This window comes from Balaenoptera acutorostrata, chromosome 18 (assembly GCF_949987535.1).
Source record: "Balaenoptera acutorostrata chromosome 18, mBalAcu1.1, whole genome shotgun sequence".
NCBI classification, from domain to species: domain Eukaryota; kingdom Metazoa; phylum Chordata; class Mammalia; order Artiodactyla; family Balaenopteridae; genus Balaenoptera; species Balaenoptera acutorostrata.
The window spans coordinates 58,987,324-59,004,334 of NC_080081.1; the positions used below are offsets into that span (position 1 = coordinate 58,987,324).

General features: G+C 37.1%; 1 protein-coding gene across 2 annotated transcripts in view; it reads left to right on the plus strand.

The window, feature by feature from the left end:
• Positions 1 to 16,786, plus strand: part of GPALPP1 (GPALPP motifs containing 1) — a 30,113-nt gene extending 13,327 nt beyond the window's left edge. Inside the window, exons 5-9 of one of the 2 annotated variants that reach the window (XM_007186816.2) lie at positions 6,191 to 6,325; positions 6,767 to 6,931; positions 9,855 to 9,953; positions 14,901 to 15,119; positions 15,738 to 16,786. In XM_007186816.2, the coding sequence (XP_007186878.2) occupies positions 6,191 to 6,325; positions 6,767 to 6,931; positions 9,855 to 9,953; positions 14,901 to 15,119 (618 nt within the window). In that variant the 3' untranslated portion in view covers positions 15,738 to 16,786. Of the gene's footprint in view, positions 1 to 6,190; positions 6,326 to 6,766; positions 6,932 to 9,854; positions 9,954 to 14,900; positions 15,238 to 15,737 lie in introns of those variants that run through there. The other variant, XM_007186817.2, reaches the window with a different exon arrangement.
• Positions 16,787 to 17,011: the final 225 nt, after the last annotated feature.

The following is a 17,011-nucleotide window of genomic DNA, read 5'->3' on the forward strand; positions in this document are numbered from 1 at the left end:
TGCTAATAACAAAAAATCCAACTCACAATGAAATGTAGTCTTAACCTTGTTAGTTAACAAATTGGTTGTTTATATAATTTCCTGGATGGTCTGTAATCTGTATTCCCCAAATAAGAAAAATGTGTTTCATACCTAAGAAGAGGTCTAGAGGAAGGGTCATTCCAGGCTTGGCAAATTCAACAGACTAATGAGACCATCCAGGACCCAGTTTTTTATGTCTTCTCTATCATTTGCAGTATGTTAATTCCTCTTAGGCTGACCAAGTGCTGAGATTAACATGCAGATGGCAGTGTCCAGACATAGGGTCCCTATCCTGTGCCCCCTTTTTAGAGAGAGGAAAACCTTTCCAGGTTTCCTGTAGACCTCTCCTCACATTTCTTTGGCCAAAATTGAATCATATGCCATGCTCAAGCCAATCACTTGGCCAAGAGGAATGAAACCAAAGTGATTGGCTTAGAATTATCAGCATTTTTGCCCAGGAATTAGAGAAGGTCCCAGTTTCCTGAGAAGCACGTGGTTCCAAAGAAAATGAACAAAACACAGGGTTCTCTTAGCAATAGAGTAGTTATTGGTTGGAGCTGTTACAATCCCTATCTGAAAGACAAACCACGGCCTAGAAAGATTAAATAATATGCTTGACGATCCTGAGAAAGAAAAACGGAGCTGGAGGAATCAGGCTCCCAGACTTCAGACTATACTACAAAGCTACAGTAATCAAGACAATATGGTACTGGCACAAAAACAGAACTATAGATGAATGGAACAGGAGAGAAAGCCCAGAGATAAACCCACGCACATATGGTCATCTTATTTCTGATAAAGGAGGCAAGGATATACAGTGGAGAAAAGACACCCTCTTCAGTAAGTGCTGTTGGGAAAACTGGACAGCTACATGTAAAAGAATGAAATTTGAACACTCCCTAACACCATACACAAAAACGAACTCAAAATGGGTTAAAGACCTAAATGTAAGGCCAGACAGTATAAAATTCTTAGAGGAAAATATACGCAGAACACTCTATGATATAAATCACAGCAAGATCCTTTTTGACCCACCTCTTAGAACAATGGAAATGAAGACAAAAATAAACAAATGGGACCTAATGAAACTTCAAAGCTTTTGCACAGCAAAGGAAACCATAAACAAGACAAAAAGACAACCCTCAGAATGGGAGAAAATATTTGCGAATGAAGCAACTGACAAAGGTTAATCTCCAAAATTTACAAGCAGCTCATGCAGCTCAGTATCAAAAAAACAAACAACCCAATCCAAAAATGGGCAGAAGACCTAAATAGACATTTCTCCAAAGAAGATATACAGATTGGCAACAAACACATGAAAGAATGTTCAACATCACTAATCATTAGAGAAATGCAAATCAAAACTACAATGAGGGATCACCTCACACCAGTCAGAATGGCCCTCATCAAAAAGTCTACAAACAACAAATGCTGGAGAGGGTGTGGAGAAAAGGGAACCTTCTTGCACTTTTGGTGGGAATGTAAATTGATACAGCCACTATGGAGAATAGTATGGAGGTTCCTTAAAAAACTAAAAATAGAACTACCATATGACCCAGCAATCCAACTACTGGGCATATACCCTGAGAAAACCATAATTCAGAAAGAGTCATGTACCACAGTGTTCATTGCAGCTCTATTTACAATAGCCAGGACATGGAAGCAACCTAAGTGTCCATCGACAGATGAATGGATAAAGAAGATGTGGCACATATATACAATGGAATATTACTCAGCCCTAAAAAGAAACGAAATTGAGTTATTTGTAGTGAGGTGGATGGACCTAGAGTCTGTCATACAGAGTGAAGTAAGTCAGAAAGAGAAAAACAAATACCGTATGCTAACACATATATATGGAATCTTAAAAAAAAAAAAAAGGTTCTGAAGAACCTAGGGGCAGGACAGGAATAAAGACACAGATGTAGAGAATGGACTTGAGGACACAGGGACGGGGAAGGGTAAGCTGGGACGAAGTGAGAGAGTGGCATGGACATATATACACTACCAAATGTAAAACAGATGGTGGGAAGCAGCTGCATAGCACAGGGAGATCAGCTCGGTGCTTTGTGACCACCTAGAGGGGTGGGATAGGGAGGGTGGGAGGGAGACGCAAGAGGGAGGAGATATGGGGATATGTGTATATGTATAGCTGATTCACTTTGTTATAAAGCAGAAACTAACACACCATTGTAAAGCAATTATACTCCAATAAAGATGTTAAAAAAATAATAATATTACGCTTGAGGTCACAGGGCTGATACAGTGGCAAATTGAGGCCTTGAAACTAGGTCTAACTCTGCAGTCCAAACTATAAACCAGTAGGGTACGTAATTTCTATTATATTTCTGGATAAAATATTATAACTCACCTTTTTAAAAAAATTTAAATAACTCATCCAGGACACCAAAATGATTTAATACCTAGATTGGATTTAGGTTTGTGATTCTGGGTTCTCTTTTTTATTTTAGTGTATTGGGCCTGATTTTGTTTGTTCCTCCATCCACGCATTTAGTTTCTGTCTCCCAATATCCTAAGTGATTTTTATTTCTAAAACTTTCAGGCATCTACCTTTGTAAAACCATCTCTTGTTGGATGGGAGTGTAACTATCATTAGCTTATCCCATCATCCTAAACTTCAACACTATATTGATATCATGTCTCTTACAGTATTAAAAGTTTATTATGTCTTCTATATCTGCTCGTTTTATGTCACCACGTATTATATTTGTAGGGGGCTCTAAATATGTTTAAGACAATGTCTGGGCTTCCCTGGTGGCGCAGTGGTTGAGAATCTGCCTGCCAATGCAGGGGACACAGGTTCGAGCCCCGGTCTGGGAAGATCCCACATACCACGGAGCAACTGGGCCCGTGAGCCACAATTACTGAGCCTGCGTGTCTGGAGCCTGTGCTCCGCAACAAGAGAGGCCGCGACAGTGAGAGGCCCGCGCACCGCGATGAAGAGTGGTCCCCACTCGCCGCAACTGGAGATAAGCCCTCGCACAGAAACGGAGACTCAACACAGTCATAAATAAATAAATAAAAGAACGTGAATTTCTTTAAAAAAAAAAAAAAAAAGCAAACTGAGCTATTCATTTAAAAAAAAAAAAAGACAATGTCTTTGCTATCAAAGAGCTTACTGTTGTAGAAGTAAGCTATAAACATTTAAAGTTAGATCATTAGCAGTTGAAATAAAGAAAATAGAGGGGCTGCTGTAGTATAAGTAGAAAAAATACTGGCCCTGATCTTAGAATATTGGAGTCTTAGATTCTAGTTTTATAACCTCAGACAAGTTGTTTAACCTTTCAAAGTAGGTTTCCTCAAAAAGAAAACAGGAATAATAATGCCATTTCCCAGTCTTCAAATGAAGCAAAGTCCATAGTTATTGAGAGAGGGAGAGTGTATGAGTGTGTGTGTGGCTTAGAATAAGCCGCAAGACAATATGTGATTATCTAGTTATTTGTACTAAGAGCAATTGTTATAAGGGTTCAGAGAAGAAACCACAGAAAGTTAACCATTAAGTGGTTAGCAGGGAAAATGTAAAGAACACAAATTAACTTGTCTAATCCTGGTAGTTTGAAAAAATAAGAGGAGGAAGCTTCCTGTCACAGCTGGAGGACAAACATCTTATTGTTGTTCATCTTGTTGTTTATCTTTCTCTCCTCGTTGAGGACAAGGACTGTTTTATTTATTTTTTTATACAGCAGGTTCTTATTAGTTATTTAGTTAATACATATTAGTGTATATATGTCAATCCCAATCTCCCAGTTCATCCCACCGCCACCACCCCCATGCCACGTTCCCCCCTTGGTGTCCATACGTTTGTTGTCTGCATCTGTGTCTCTATTTCTGCCCTGCAAACCGGTTCATCTGTACCATTTTTCTAGGTTCCACATATATGCGTCAATATATAATATTTGTTTTTCTCTTTCTGACTGACTTCACTCTGTATGACAGTCTTTAGATCCATCCACGTCTCTACAAATGACCCAATTTCGTTCCTTTTTATAGCTGAGTAATATTCCATTGTATATATGTACCACATCTTCTTTATCCATTCTTCTGTCGATGGGCACTTAGGTTGCTTCCATGACCTGGCTATTGTAAATAGTGCTGCAATGAACATTGGGGTGCATGTGTCTTTTTGAATTATGGTTTTCTCAGGGTATATGCCCAGTAGTGGGATTGCTGGGTCATATGGTAGTTCTATTTTTAGTTTTTTAAGGAACCTCCATACTGTTCTCCATAGTGGCTGTATCAATTTACATTCCCACCAAAAGTGCAAGAAGGTTCCCTTTTCTCCACACCCTCTCCAGCATTTGTTGTTTGCAGATTTTCTGATGATGCCCATTCTGACTGGTGTGAGGTGATCCCTCATTGTAGTTTTGATTTGCATTTCTCTAATAATTAGTGATGTTGAGCAGCTTTTCATGTGCTTCTTGGCCATCTGTATGTCTTCTGTGGAGAAAGAAGGGGCTATTTAGGTCTTCTCCCCATTTTTGGATTGAGTTGTTTGTTTTTTTAATATGAGCTGCATGAGCTGTGTATATATTTTGGAGATTAATCCTTTGTCTGTTGATTCATTTGCAAATATTTTCTCCCATTCTGAGGGTTGTCTTTTTGTCTTGTTTGTAGTTTCCTTTGCTGTGCAAAAGCTTTGAAGTTTCATTAGGTCCCATTTGTTTATTTTTGTTTTTATTTCCATTACTCTAGAAGGTGGATCAAAAAAGATCTTGCTGTGATTTATGTCAAAGAGTGTTCTTCCTATGTTTTCCTCTATGAGTTTTATAGTGTCCGGTCTTACATTTAGGTCTCTAATCCATTTTGAGTTTATTTTTGTGTATGGTGTTAAGGAGTGTTCTAATTTCATTCTTTTACATGTAGCTGTCCAGTTTTCCCAGCACCACTTATTGAAGAGACTGTCTTTTCTCCATTGTATATCCTTGCCTCCTTTGTCATAGATTAGTTGACGATAGGTGTGTGGGTTTATCTCTGGGCTTTCTCTCCTGTTCCATTGATCTATATTTCTGTTTTTGTGCCAGTACCATATTGTCTTGATTACTGTAGCTTTGTAGTATAGTCTGAAGTCAGGGAGTCTGATTCCTCCAGCTCCGTTTTTTTCCCTCAAGACTGCTTTGACTATTTGGGGTCTTTTGTGTCTGACAAGGACTCTTTTAAACCCAAGTGCATATAGCATCTAACACAGTCTTACATGAAAACCCTTTAATAAAATGACTTACTAATGGGACTTCCCTGGTGGCTCAGTGGTTAAGAATCTGCCTGCCAATGCAGGGGACATGGGTTCGAGCCCTGGTCCAGGAAGATCCCACATGTCACAGAGCAACTAAGCCCGTACGCCACAAATACTGCGCCTGCATTCTAGAACCCATGTGCACCGCAACTACTGAGCCCATGTGCTGCAACTACTGAAGCCCACACGCCTAGAGCCCATGCTCCGCAACAGGAGAAGCCACCTCAATGAGAAGCCTGCACACCGCAACAAAGAGTAGCCCCCACTAGCTACAACTAGAGAAAGCCCACACACAGCATTGAAGACCCAACGCAACCAAAAAAAAATTAAAATATAGTCACTGTTCTTTAAAAAAATTAATTAACTTAAAAAAATGATTTACTAAGAACTACTTGAATTCAATTATTGCAATAATATTGTGTCTTTGGGGTAATGAGAGAAATACTTTGGGAACCAAATTAACTCGTTCGGACCAGTATTTTGTAAGGCTTTGCACAGCATTTCTGTTTCAGTGGACTGTACGAAATCATGAAGGCTGATACAGCTTCTGAGAATGTCTTATTTGTGTGCATCTTATTCCAAAGAGCTCTTTCTGTACCAGGAAAGAAAATGGTTTCTACTTGTGTCATCTCTGACGAATCGTTAATAATTCTCTGGAATATTACAGAGAAATTGTGAGGCCACATCTTTGTCCATCAGGAAGAGGACTGAGATGAGTTAATGAGCTCTGCCGTGGACATAGGGAAGAGGTGGGACAGTCCACAGCCCCTGGGTTTGTCATTTTTGTATGGTGCGCTTGAGGAAGGCACAGGAAAGGTACTCAGTGATTAGCCAGCAACACAGTGTTTGCTTTTTGTTCTGTTTCTAGGTTATCAGTCACAGTTAAATTTTAAGTAATTTAGGATCATCTTCTTATTTCAGAAGGAAACAGGTAGCAGTGAAGAGGAGGACATTATTGGGCCGATGCCTGCCAAAGGACCAGTTAACTCTAGTGTAACGACAGAGTTTGAAAAAAGGGCCCAGAGAATGAAAGAAAAACTGACTAAAGGAGATGATGTAAGTTTTCAATACATAGTACACTTTTCTCTGAGAAATTGACCAAATATATTAAAAATCTCAATTTTAAAAACGGACATTAAAAAAATGTATATGTACATAAGTAAGTGTATAAAAATTTAGGCTCTAGGTAATTCAGAAGCTATAAAAGGAAAAGAGTAGAAATTTTGCCTACTTAAAAATTTCTGTATGGCAAAAGATAACATTAAGTCAAAGGAACAATAAATTAGATAAAAGTATTCATAACATATATGACCAAAAAAAAATAGTCTATTAAATCCTTTCTCTTAAAGTCTGTTAATTAACTTTCAAGCCTCAGTTGGGAAGCATAGTCACTCATACAGTATTCTGCACACATACACACATACATGTGCACACACGCACACATATACACATTTTCCAAGGCTACTTTTTTTTTTTTTACTTTTCATTTCTCTTAAGGATTCATCTAAACCAATTACAAGAGAGTCTTGGATGACTGAGCTTCCTCCGGAGCTGAAAGACTTTGGTCTTGGGCCCAGAACTTTCAAGAGAAGAGCTGCTGACAAACCTGGAGATCGATCAGTCTGGACAGATATGCCAGCTGACAGGGAAAGGAAAGCTAAGGTAAGAGGGTTTGTTCCTGTATTTTTGTCCATGTTGACTCTATTTTGAAAAAATAGGAGGCAGAATTATTTGAGTACTGTTTTTTAAATTATGATTCCAAAGGGAAAAGATTTCCCCTGAAGGAGAGTTAAAAGGAAGTGACGCCAGTTGCTTCTTGTGTATTTACTTACTATTTCCCAATAAATTGTCTCATCTAAATCTCAAGAGAACCTGGAGACATAGGTTTACTGACCTCATTTTATGAAGGGAGACACTATCCTCTATGAGGTCACCTTTTCTGGAATTAAATGCTGGTAAGTCATGAACAGTAATTCCCTTCTAGACCTTTCTGACTCCAAATCCCCTGGTCTTTATACATCATACTATCTCCATGAAAATTTCTTTTAAAATGTCTTGAACAAGCCAAGGCACAGATTAACCTAGCAAGTTAAGTGATACATAGGGACTATCTCTCAAAATAACAGTAGCTCAAGTGCACTGAACTTCATATTACTGTCAAGATAGGCAAAAAGCCCTTTCATTAATACATTGAATAATTTATTTAAAAAATACCCACAAAAGTATGCATAAAATATTATTGTTAGATTTTCTTTTCTTGGATCTCTCCATTTATTGTGAAATATTCCATTGTAAGTTAGGGGTCCAACCAGTATCCTCAGCACTAACTCCTTAAATTCACTCCATCCCAAAGTTTCAGTTTTCTTGAGATGTCCCATTCCAATCTTAAATGCTTGACTGATTGGCACCTTATGATTATAGCTTTATCAGTTCTGACTTAAATTCACACCCCTAACTCTGTTTATCTTGTTCATCAGTACCTAGAATTATGAGGATTTCCATCTTCATTCTATAACTGTAAATTGAATATCTCCTCTGCCAGGTATTCTGTTTGGTAACAGGTAATAGAAAAAGCTCCTTATGGCGCTTACATTTTAGTGGAGAATTGGTTGTGAAATAGTGTCATTCTTAAAATGTGGATGATATGTGGCAGTCTCCACATTTTAGCAGAATATGTGGCAAAATCATAAGTTCTCCTTTGCCTGGAGTATTCAAGGAAATCTGAGAGTTGTAACAGAAACAGGTAAGGTAACAGGTGAGGTAAACCAACACACCTGAGGGCAGAAGAGACAACAGAAGATACAGTATAGAAGCGAGCCACACACCGTGAATGACTAGTGTTGGAATGCCTGTCTGCTCTTTCTTAACTGGTCTTTTATAAAAATAACATACTGACGTTTTTTATAATTTAGCCTTTAAGATTGTCTCCAAAAAGACATTTAATCCCCTTGCTTACATGGACTTTTTATTTGTGCTTTTTTCAGTCCTTGTGTTCCTCATTGTATGTGAGTAGATGTCTAGCCTACAGCCAGATATGCAGGGAGTCTTCCTCAAAGAAAAATACCACAGAAAAACGGAACAAACAGAAACGAGCCAGTATAATTTGAACTCAAGTGATTTTAGACCCTGTGACTGAGTTCTTTAGATCTGGTCATTCTTTTCAGGGCTGAAAGTGTTTTGTTCTGTGTTTACAACAGACTCCCAAAGGGATGACTAATACCCCTTAAATTTTATGTGACACTGTATTACAGCATATAATACCACAGACTTATATTTGTGGTACAAATTATATAGTGTCACAGAGCTGTCCTGTATAAAGGTCATGGCTAATTTTTGAGTTTTGTAACAGATCTTAATCAAGTTTCCTTTTTTATCTCTCTCAAAATTACCTTTTTGTAGATTTTCTCCACCACTTCATCTTACTTTTTTATATTTGATTCCCCAGCATTCATCTCTCATACCACTAATGTTCGCACATTCTCTTAACCAGCATGCCCAAATGAAGTAAGATTGCTTTTTAGAAAGAAATGGCAGTGTTATGCATAAATTAATTGAATAAGATCTGTTATGTTCTCATCTCCCAGTCTTGACTAGATTTACTAACTCTTAACTGGTCAGGTTTTCACCTCCGTCTTATCAGAACATCATTTTTTCTCTTAATATTTACAAGTAAAAGAATCTTTCTGGGGAAATTTTTATGGAAAAATAAGAAATGAGCTACTCCTATGTTTTTTAACATACTTTATTAAGTACAATGTTGTTTTAGTCCATCATTAAGATAAAAATGGTGTGGGGACCTCCTTGGCTTTCCTAAGCAAACAGCAACAGTATAAAAACATGCTTTGAGGAACGTGGTTTTCAGCTGATTTTATATGGGCCTTCTTCTTTCCTGGTTGGGACTATATTCTCCAGAATACTTTTCTTTTCCTTCATTTCATTTGTATTTCGTGTGTGTGTGTGTGTGTGTGTGTGTGTGTGTGTGCGCGTGCGCGCGTGCTATGGTAAATGGTATTTCTTTTTAAATTTCAAATTCCAGTTGTTCATTGCTGGTATATTTTGTATGTTGACCTAACATCCTGCAGCTTTGCTACACTTATGCTTACTAATGCCAGGAGTTTTTTAATAGATTCTTTGGCATTTTCTACATTGCCAGTCATGTCCTCTGTGAATAAAGATAGTTTTATTTTTATTTTTTCTGTACCCCATTTATTTCTTTTTATTTTTTTTCCCTCAAGAGTGTTTTTCCTAGCTTTGAAAACAGATAATATAAGATCTCTTTTTAAGCCTTATTTTCTCTTCTACATTTCATTATTGTTTGTCAGTCTCATCTCTGAGTTTGATAAAATCCAGTTAGTTGATTGGTTGGAGGCTTTTTGGGGTTTTTTCTTGTTTTCAGGCAAATGTTAGAGTAGAACACTAACAGATACCTTATCAAGTATATTAACATTTCTAATGGGAAGAGATTCAATGGGCCTGGCTTCGTTTAGTCTCCTATTACTCAATCTGAGTTAAAATAATAGTATTTCTTTTTTATTTTCTCTTAATTATATGGTTTAGTAATGTGTTTTCTGTGTTCGTTCCTCAGGAGACACCAGAAGCAAGAAAGTCATTCAGTAAGAAAGATGAAGAACATATATTGACAGGAATGGAAAAGAGATTGGCCGAGCAGGTATCCGCATACAATGTAAGTCAGGGGGCCTTTCATTTTTTCCCATCTTTTAATGCTCTTCTCATTTTTTCTCTTTTTCTTGTTTCTCTTTCTTAGTCTTCCTTTTCATCTCAGTCTTTTTCTATACATCTGTTCTGAAAAATACTCTTGTGTGTATGTGTATATGTGTGTGTGTGTGTAGTCCTTTAGTGTAGGCTTTTTTAATGCATCTCATAACATTTTCAGTTCACTTTTTACTTAAGTCATATATCAGAAATACAATTCCTAGAGATGGGTAGCACATGATTATAAAGTAAGAGCCCTACTAACCCCTAGAGAGCCCAATTCATACATTTTAAATTGTAAGCTGATTTGGAATGTTTGATGTAATGATTTAAATATGGGAGAAAAATATAAATCTATATAAATATAAAAATTTAAAATATGGTTCAATTTAAATTTATAAACTAAACAGTCAGTATTCATTGGGCATATTATTATTTTGTAATAGCCTCTTACTCATAAAAAAAAAACAAAAACAAAAAAAAAACAAAAAAAAACACTAGTGTTCCAGCTCAAAGAATAAATGTAAGCCATTGAACCCTTTGGTCCCTGAAAGGTATTCAGGAAAATTACCTTCTGTTCCTAGCGTATTAGTTCATGAAAATTTCCATAAGCATTAAAAATACAGTTAGCATGATTTATTGGGCATATATAGACCAGTACCACAAACAGTGAAGCATACATGAAACATAGTTGGAAACTGACCAGAAACCCAACCCAAATGGAACATCTTTGAAAACTGACCAACTCAAAGTCAAGTCTCAACAAAATTGAAAGAATCACTATCATTCAGGCACCACAAAGAATTTAAGTTAAACTTCAGAATAACTTAAAAGCCCTACACAACTGGAAATTAGAAAATTCAAAATTTAAACTTTACATCAAAGAAGACATGATAATGGAAGTTAGAAAATACCTAAACCTGAATGATTAAAAAAATATTCAGTACAACATATCAAAATGTGTGAGATGTAATATAAAGTGGTACTTAGAGGCAAAATTTATAGCTGTAATGAGTTATGTTAGAAAGGAAGAATAGCTGAAAATTAACGAGCTGGGCCTTTTTCCAAACAGGCATTTCCTATAAAACTAAACGAACACCTACCCTATGACCCTGCAACTCCACCCCTGGGTGTTTATGTAAGGCAGATGAAAACATGTTTTCACAGACTCGAACGTGTTCACTCATAATAGCTTCAAAAAGACTTATACAGGAATGTTCATAGAAGCTTTATTCATAACAGCTAAATACTTCATGCAACCCAGCTGTCCATCAGTAAGAGAAAGAAAAAGCCAAACTGTGTTCATGATAAAATACTACTCGGCAATAAAAAGGAACAAATTACAAATAAATGCAACAACGTGGATTAATCTCAAAGTCATTATGCTGAGCGAAAGGAGTCTTACACAAGACTTCCTATCCAAGTACTACTGTATGATTCCATTTATATGAAGCTCTACAATAAGCAAAATGAATCTATGATGGGAAAAAAATCAGAATAGTTGTTGTTGGAGTGGGATTGTGGAGGTGGACTAGGAAGGGGCATACAGAGCTTTCTGAGGTGATGGAAATATGTTCCAGAAATTGCTAGGAGTTTGAATTGTAAAACTCAGTGAATGTAGTATTAAGATTTGCACATTTCATTGTATGTAAGTTTACTTTAAAAGAAAAAATTGTAAACAAATATTGAACTCTAGTTAGTGAAATCATGCTGAAATACTAGGAACACATGTAACAGTGTCTGCAATTTATTTTAAAACACATCCAAAAAATTAGCGTTCTAATCTTATGCTGAAATTTTGGTTACCTGTGAGATATAGTTTTCAAAATATTAATATAGTCTTAAGACTAAACCATCTTATAACTCTTAGTATTGATAAATTGAACACTCTTTAAAATATTACCATGAAGGCAAAATAAAAACCAAACAACTAGAATCTTAGCATGAATTTTCAAAAACTGCTGAAAAACTAGCCCATTCAAAATAAATTGCCCTGGCTTTTTGTAAATTAATATAAAACCTACACACTTTTGTTAAATGATTAAATTTGGTAAATCAGCAAACCAGTCATTTAGCAAATTGATCTCTGCATGAATTGGCTTTTGGTGTGATTTCTACTTACTTAAACCTTATAATGATCTATTAACAAAAAATTATTATTAATGATCTCTCAACTGTCAACTCTCTCAACTTTGATTTTTTTTCACATTGGTCTTTTTTTTTTTTTGCATTCAGAACGGCTAGACATTTAATAACTTCTCAGCTGAGGACCGTTTTCCATCTTTTTTCCAAAGGGCACAAGCTGGCAGCATTGCCACCCTACTGGATACTGAGGGACAGGGTAAAGAGAGTGAGGAAGGGCTATAGTGCCCTGACTCTCCAGCCCCCCTGAACAGGGCTTATTTTCTCATTCTCACTTTCCAAATCTGTATAATGGGAATAATAACATTTAATTTATAGAGATGTTGTGAGGATTACAATATAGTATGTGCTCAGTAAATTGAATACTTAACATTTATTGACTGTTTTTTTTTTTTTTGGTTGCGTTGGGTCTTTGTTGCTGCACACAGGCTTTCTCTAGTTGCAGCGAGCGGGGGCTACTCTTCAAAGCGGTGCACAGGCTTCTCATTGCAGTGGCTTCTCTTGTTGCGGAGCATGGGCTCTAGGCACATGGGCTTAGTAGTTGTGGCTCACGGGCTCTAGAGCGCAGGCTCAATAGTTGTGGCTCACATGCTTAGTTGCTCCGCGGCATGTGGGATCTTCCCGGACCAGGGCTCGAACCCGTGTCCCCTGCATTGGCAGGCGGATTCTTAACCACTGCGCCACCAGGGAAGTCCCTTGACTGATTCTTATGAACCCCGCCACACTACTAAATCCTTTGTATTCATTAGATTACTTAACTCCTACCTCATCCAAATATTTAGACATTATTACTATTATGATTTATTATCTTACAGCTGAGAAATTGAGGCTTAAATAACTTGCCTAAGGTCACCAGTGTTGAAAATGTCAGCACCGTCATTGCTAACCAGATTTTTCCAAATGCAGAACTTTAGTTCTTAACTGTTTCTCCATGCCATGTGTATTGATAGGTTATTTTTTCTTAGCAACATTTGATTTTTTTTCACCTCCAGTTTTCATTAAAAATAAAGAATTCGAAAGCACTTAACTTGCAAATCAATTTGTTTCCTAAAGACTTTACCAAGATTTATGAAATGACCAATTTATGAAATGAGAGGGATTGAGAACATGGAAATAGTGCTAATTCAAATAAATATTTACTCATACAGCATCCAGATAGAGCTCAATTTATAGGAAATAGCAACCACATAACTTAACTGATAAAGTCAGATCTCATTGTCAAATCAGACGGATGATTGAGACTGACTTTCTATGAGAAAGTCTGACTTCATTTCTCTGTTCAAATAGATGTGATTATGATCATTCCTATGACACTTCTGAATTGTAACATAGGTGGGTAGGTACCATGAGTTTGTCTTCTGATAAAATAAGATGCTGCCACCTTCATCGTTTCTTACCAGTTATTTTGCTCTTACTGAGCTCTCCTCATGTCTTTGCTCTCAAATATATTCTCTGATAGGAGGCAGGGCCTGGAAGAGATGTGATTGTTAAGCAAAAATTGTCTTTTCTTTCATTGCCCCATTCTGCAGTATATCTGCATTCAGAACATTCCAACAAGAGCCAAACTACCCATTCCGAAAGGACATTTCGCTCTTCAGAGAAATATGTTTGAGACACAAAAGGACACAAAGCCTCCTGGGTTTACAGTTCCTTGATTAGAAGAAGTTTCATTCATACAGTATTTCAGTTTTTTATTTGATGCTCTGGAGACTTGCTGTCCAAGACAATATTCTGTACTAAGATTCTGAAAGGCCTCTCCTTTGTTAAATGGGAAAGGGCTGTAATGAAAGGGGAGACATCCTCACGAGATGCATTACCAGGCAAGTCAGCTTTAAGTGAGGCTAAGAAGTTGAGAATCATGGGTAGGTAACGTTGAAATTCTCCATGCCTCCATACCCTGTGGAATCCACTCCGTGTGGCCCCCAAGGATACATATATCGCAGTTTGATGGCTGCTGGTCTGTACTACCTGCATCTACTCCTGCATCCCACTCCCTGCTTCTCCAATCCAGGGCTGTTCTGTCTTTTAGTTTAACCAATACCGAAAGGTCTGTAAAGAATCTCTAATTTATGCAACCAGTTGACTTTGCTCAGACCTCATCCTACTAGATATACTTGAAAATGTGAAACCAATAGATTGTAAATAGCTATACTTCAATTTAAGAAAAAGGAAAAGAAAAAGAAAATGTGAGCACCTACCCCAGCTAAAAAGAAAGAAAATGAAGGAGATAAAGCTGAAAGGACAAAAATTCTCTTGGCACACAGACTATGCCGGCTTTTCCTGCACCGGCCTTGGATTTTGTCATCTCTGTGCCGTGGTTTTTCTGCTTTGCACTTGCTTTAGCTTCAGCCTGGCAGTGCCCGTCTCTTCAGTTCCTTTCAGGGTTCACAGACCAGCCCATCCATGAAGCTTTAACCGGGCTCCCAAGTGAGAAAGTAATTGCTCTTTCTCACCTGTGTTCTTGGTTCAGACTCTAATGTTGACTAATCACACAATGATTTTCATGATGGTTATTTAAACATTAGTTTACTCTCCGTCTTGCTCTTTTTTTATTGTGCGGCATATAGTTGGTAGATACCTTCATTTTGGTCTAATTGAATTTGCCTCTGATAACACATTTTCTTCAGAGATGCTGTCTTAGATTTGGGAAAACCTATTGGGTTTGTAAATAGCCCTCCTTAGTGTTTACCATTACTACTTCATTCTTTTGTTTCATGATTATATTCTGTCAATGATCTACATAAGATTTTTCTTTCTACTGTCTTGCTCTCCCCAGGAATCAAAAAGGTCAGAATCTCTTATGGACATTCATCAGAAAAAACTAAAGAATAAGGCTGCTGAAGATAAAAATAAGCCCCAAGAAAGAATACCATTTAACCGTGATACGGATCTCAAAGTTCATCGGTTTGATGAAGCTCAGAAAAAAGCCCTGATAAAGAAATCTAGGGAACTAAACACCAGGTTTTCACATGGCAAAGGCAATATGTTTTTATAAGTAAGTATATTTCAGTGAGGTATATTTTCGTACTGATAAATTTGAACTAAATACTCTTACATATAACTGTGTGTAAAAATTTATTTCCTTTTATAATAAAGTAGATTATAAACCTGCAGATCTTTATTTTCTAAGTAAACTGTGAGGTTTGAAAATTCAGCCTTGTGGGATAAAAAATGTTGTATACTGGGAAAGTAGACTTGTCCTCATAATAACCTAACAGGGCATTACTATTCAAAATGCTAAAATAAAAGCTTTTCATTTGTGAGACATGGCAAAGGGAAGTGTGGTTTGAAGCTTGGGTAAATATGCACGCTTTATTAAAGAATGAGGTTTGCTAGCAGTCTTTTTATGTTAAACAAGATCACAAAAGATGTTCATTGCTTTTGAAATGTTCTCTGTAAGTTAAGGTTCAAAACCATTACATCACTCATACATAGCCCGAACTGACAAGGGTTCGTAATGGTGATTACATAAAAGCTAAGGTTGCTTCTTAAAATCTTTGTGATTTTTAATTGTATGAAACCTACATCAATATTAAAATGTGACTTTCAGGGAAAATACGGTTAAAGTGAGAAATATTTTCCAACTTACTGAATTTTCTTATTCTTACTTCAGGGGGATTTCCCTGTGCAATGAAGAAGAGTTGAAGAATACTCTTTTTTTCTGTCTGTCCATCTTTCTTCCTTTATTTTGAGTTTCTTAAGGTTAGAGGATTACTTTAGTCTTACAAACCACGCATCCTTTAAAGTCACGTGGAAACATGAAATCAGTGTGTCTTACGTAGAGTAGAATTTTATGTGTCTTTGGCTTCTGAGGAAATGTGGGCTTTTCTTCAAATGATTTTTTTGAGGATTCCCCCCCTCCCCGCCACTCCCTGATTTTTGTGCTGTCTCACAAGTGCCCTGTTAAGATCTGGTCAGGACCATCCACTGAGTCTCTCCCACAGCTCAGACCCCCTCATCAGATATTATGAACTTGCCCTGAGTGAGTGTGTCGGGTCCTCACAGTGAATCCATGAATTTGAAATTGTTTGGGTTTCCCTCTAAACTGTAGCCAGTGAATACACAACATTTACTTGAAAATAGAGGGTATGGAGGTTTTGTCCATTTTGTTATCAATTTGCTTGTTGTGGCAATCAGGGCTTTTTGTTTGTGGTTTGGATTTTTTGGTTTGTTTGTTTCTAAGTCAGAAAGAGGGACCTCTGCATTAGTTCATGTGCTAAGGAAAAACTATTTTGATTTTTTCCAACTTCAGTAAGTATTTCTAGGGCAGGCAATCTGAGGGACAAGAGAACACCATTAACTGTTACCAGTGTGAAGTCTGAGACCTGGTCTCTGTGATCTCCACCAAAGCTTTCTAAGTCTTTAACCTGCTTTGGGATGAACTGACTTGATTCATTTATATTTAACATGCTTTAGCTAATTTATTGGGGACAGATTTTTTATATCAATCATAAGTAACTTTTTAAAAAAATCGAACTCATAATCCCTGAATACAAAAATGGAAATGGAAACTGTAATCAAAACCACCCTGATGTGAGCTGGGACGAAGTGAGAGAGTAGCATTGACATATATACACTACCAAATGTAAAATAGATAGCTAGTGGGAAGCAGCTGCATATAGCACAGGGAGATCAGCTTGGTGCTTTGTGACCACCTAGAGGGGTGGGATAGGGAGGGAGGGAGGGAGACGCAAGAGGGAGGAGATATGGGGATATATGTATATGTATAGCTGATTCACTTTGCGATACAGCAGAAACTAACACACCATTGTAAAGCAATTATACTCCAATAAAGATGTTTAAAAAAAAAAAAAAACCACCGATGGAGTATTGTAAGTTTGTGATGCTTTAAGCACTGCCCCTTAAGATATTAAACAAAACTCTGAA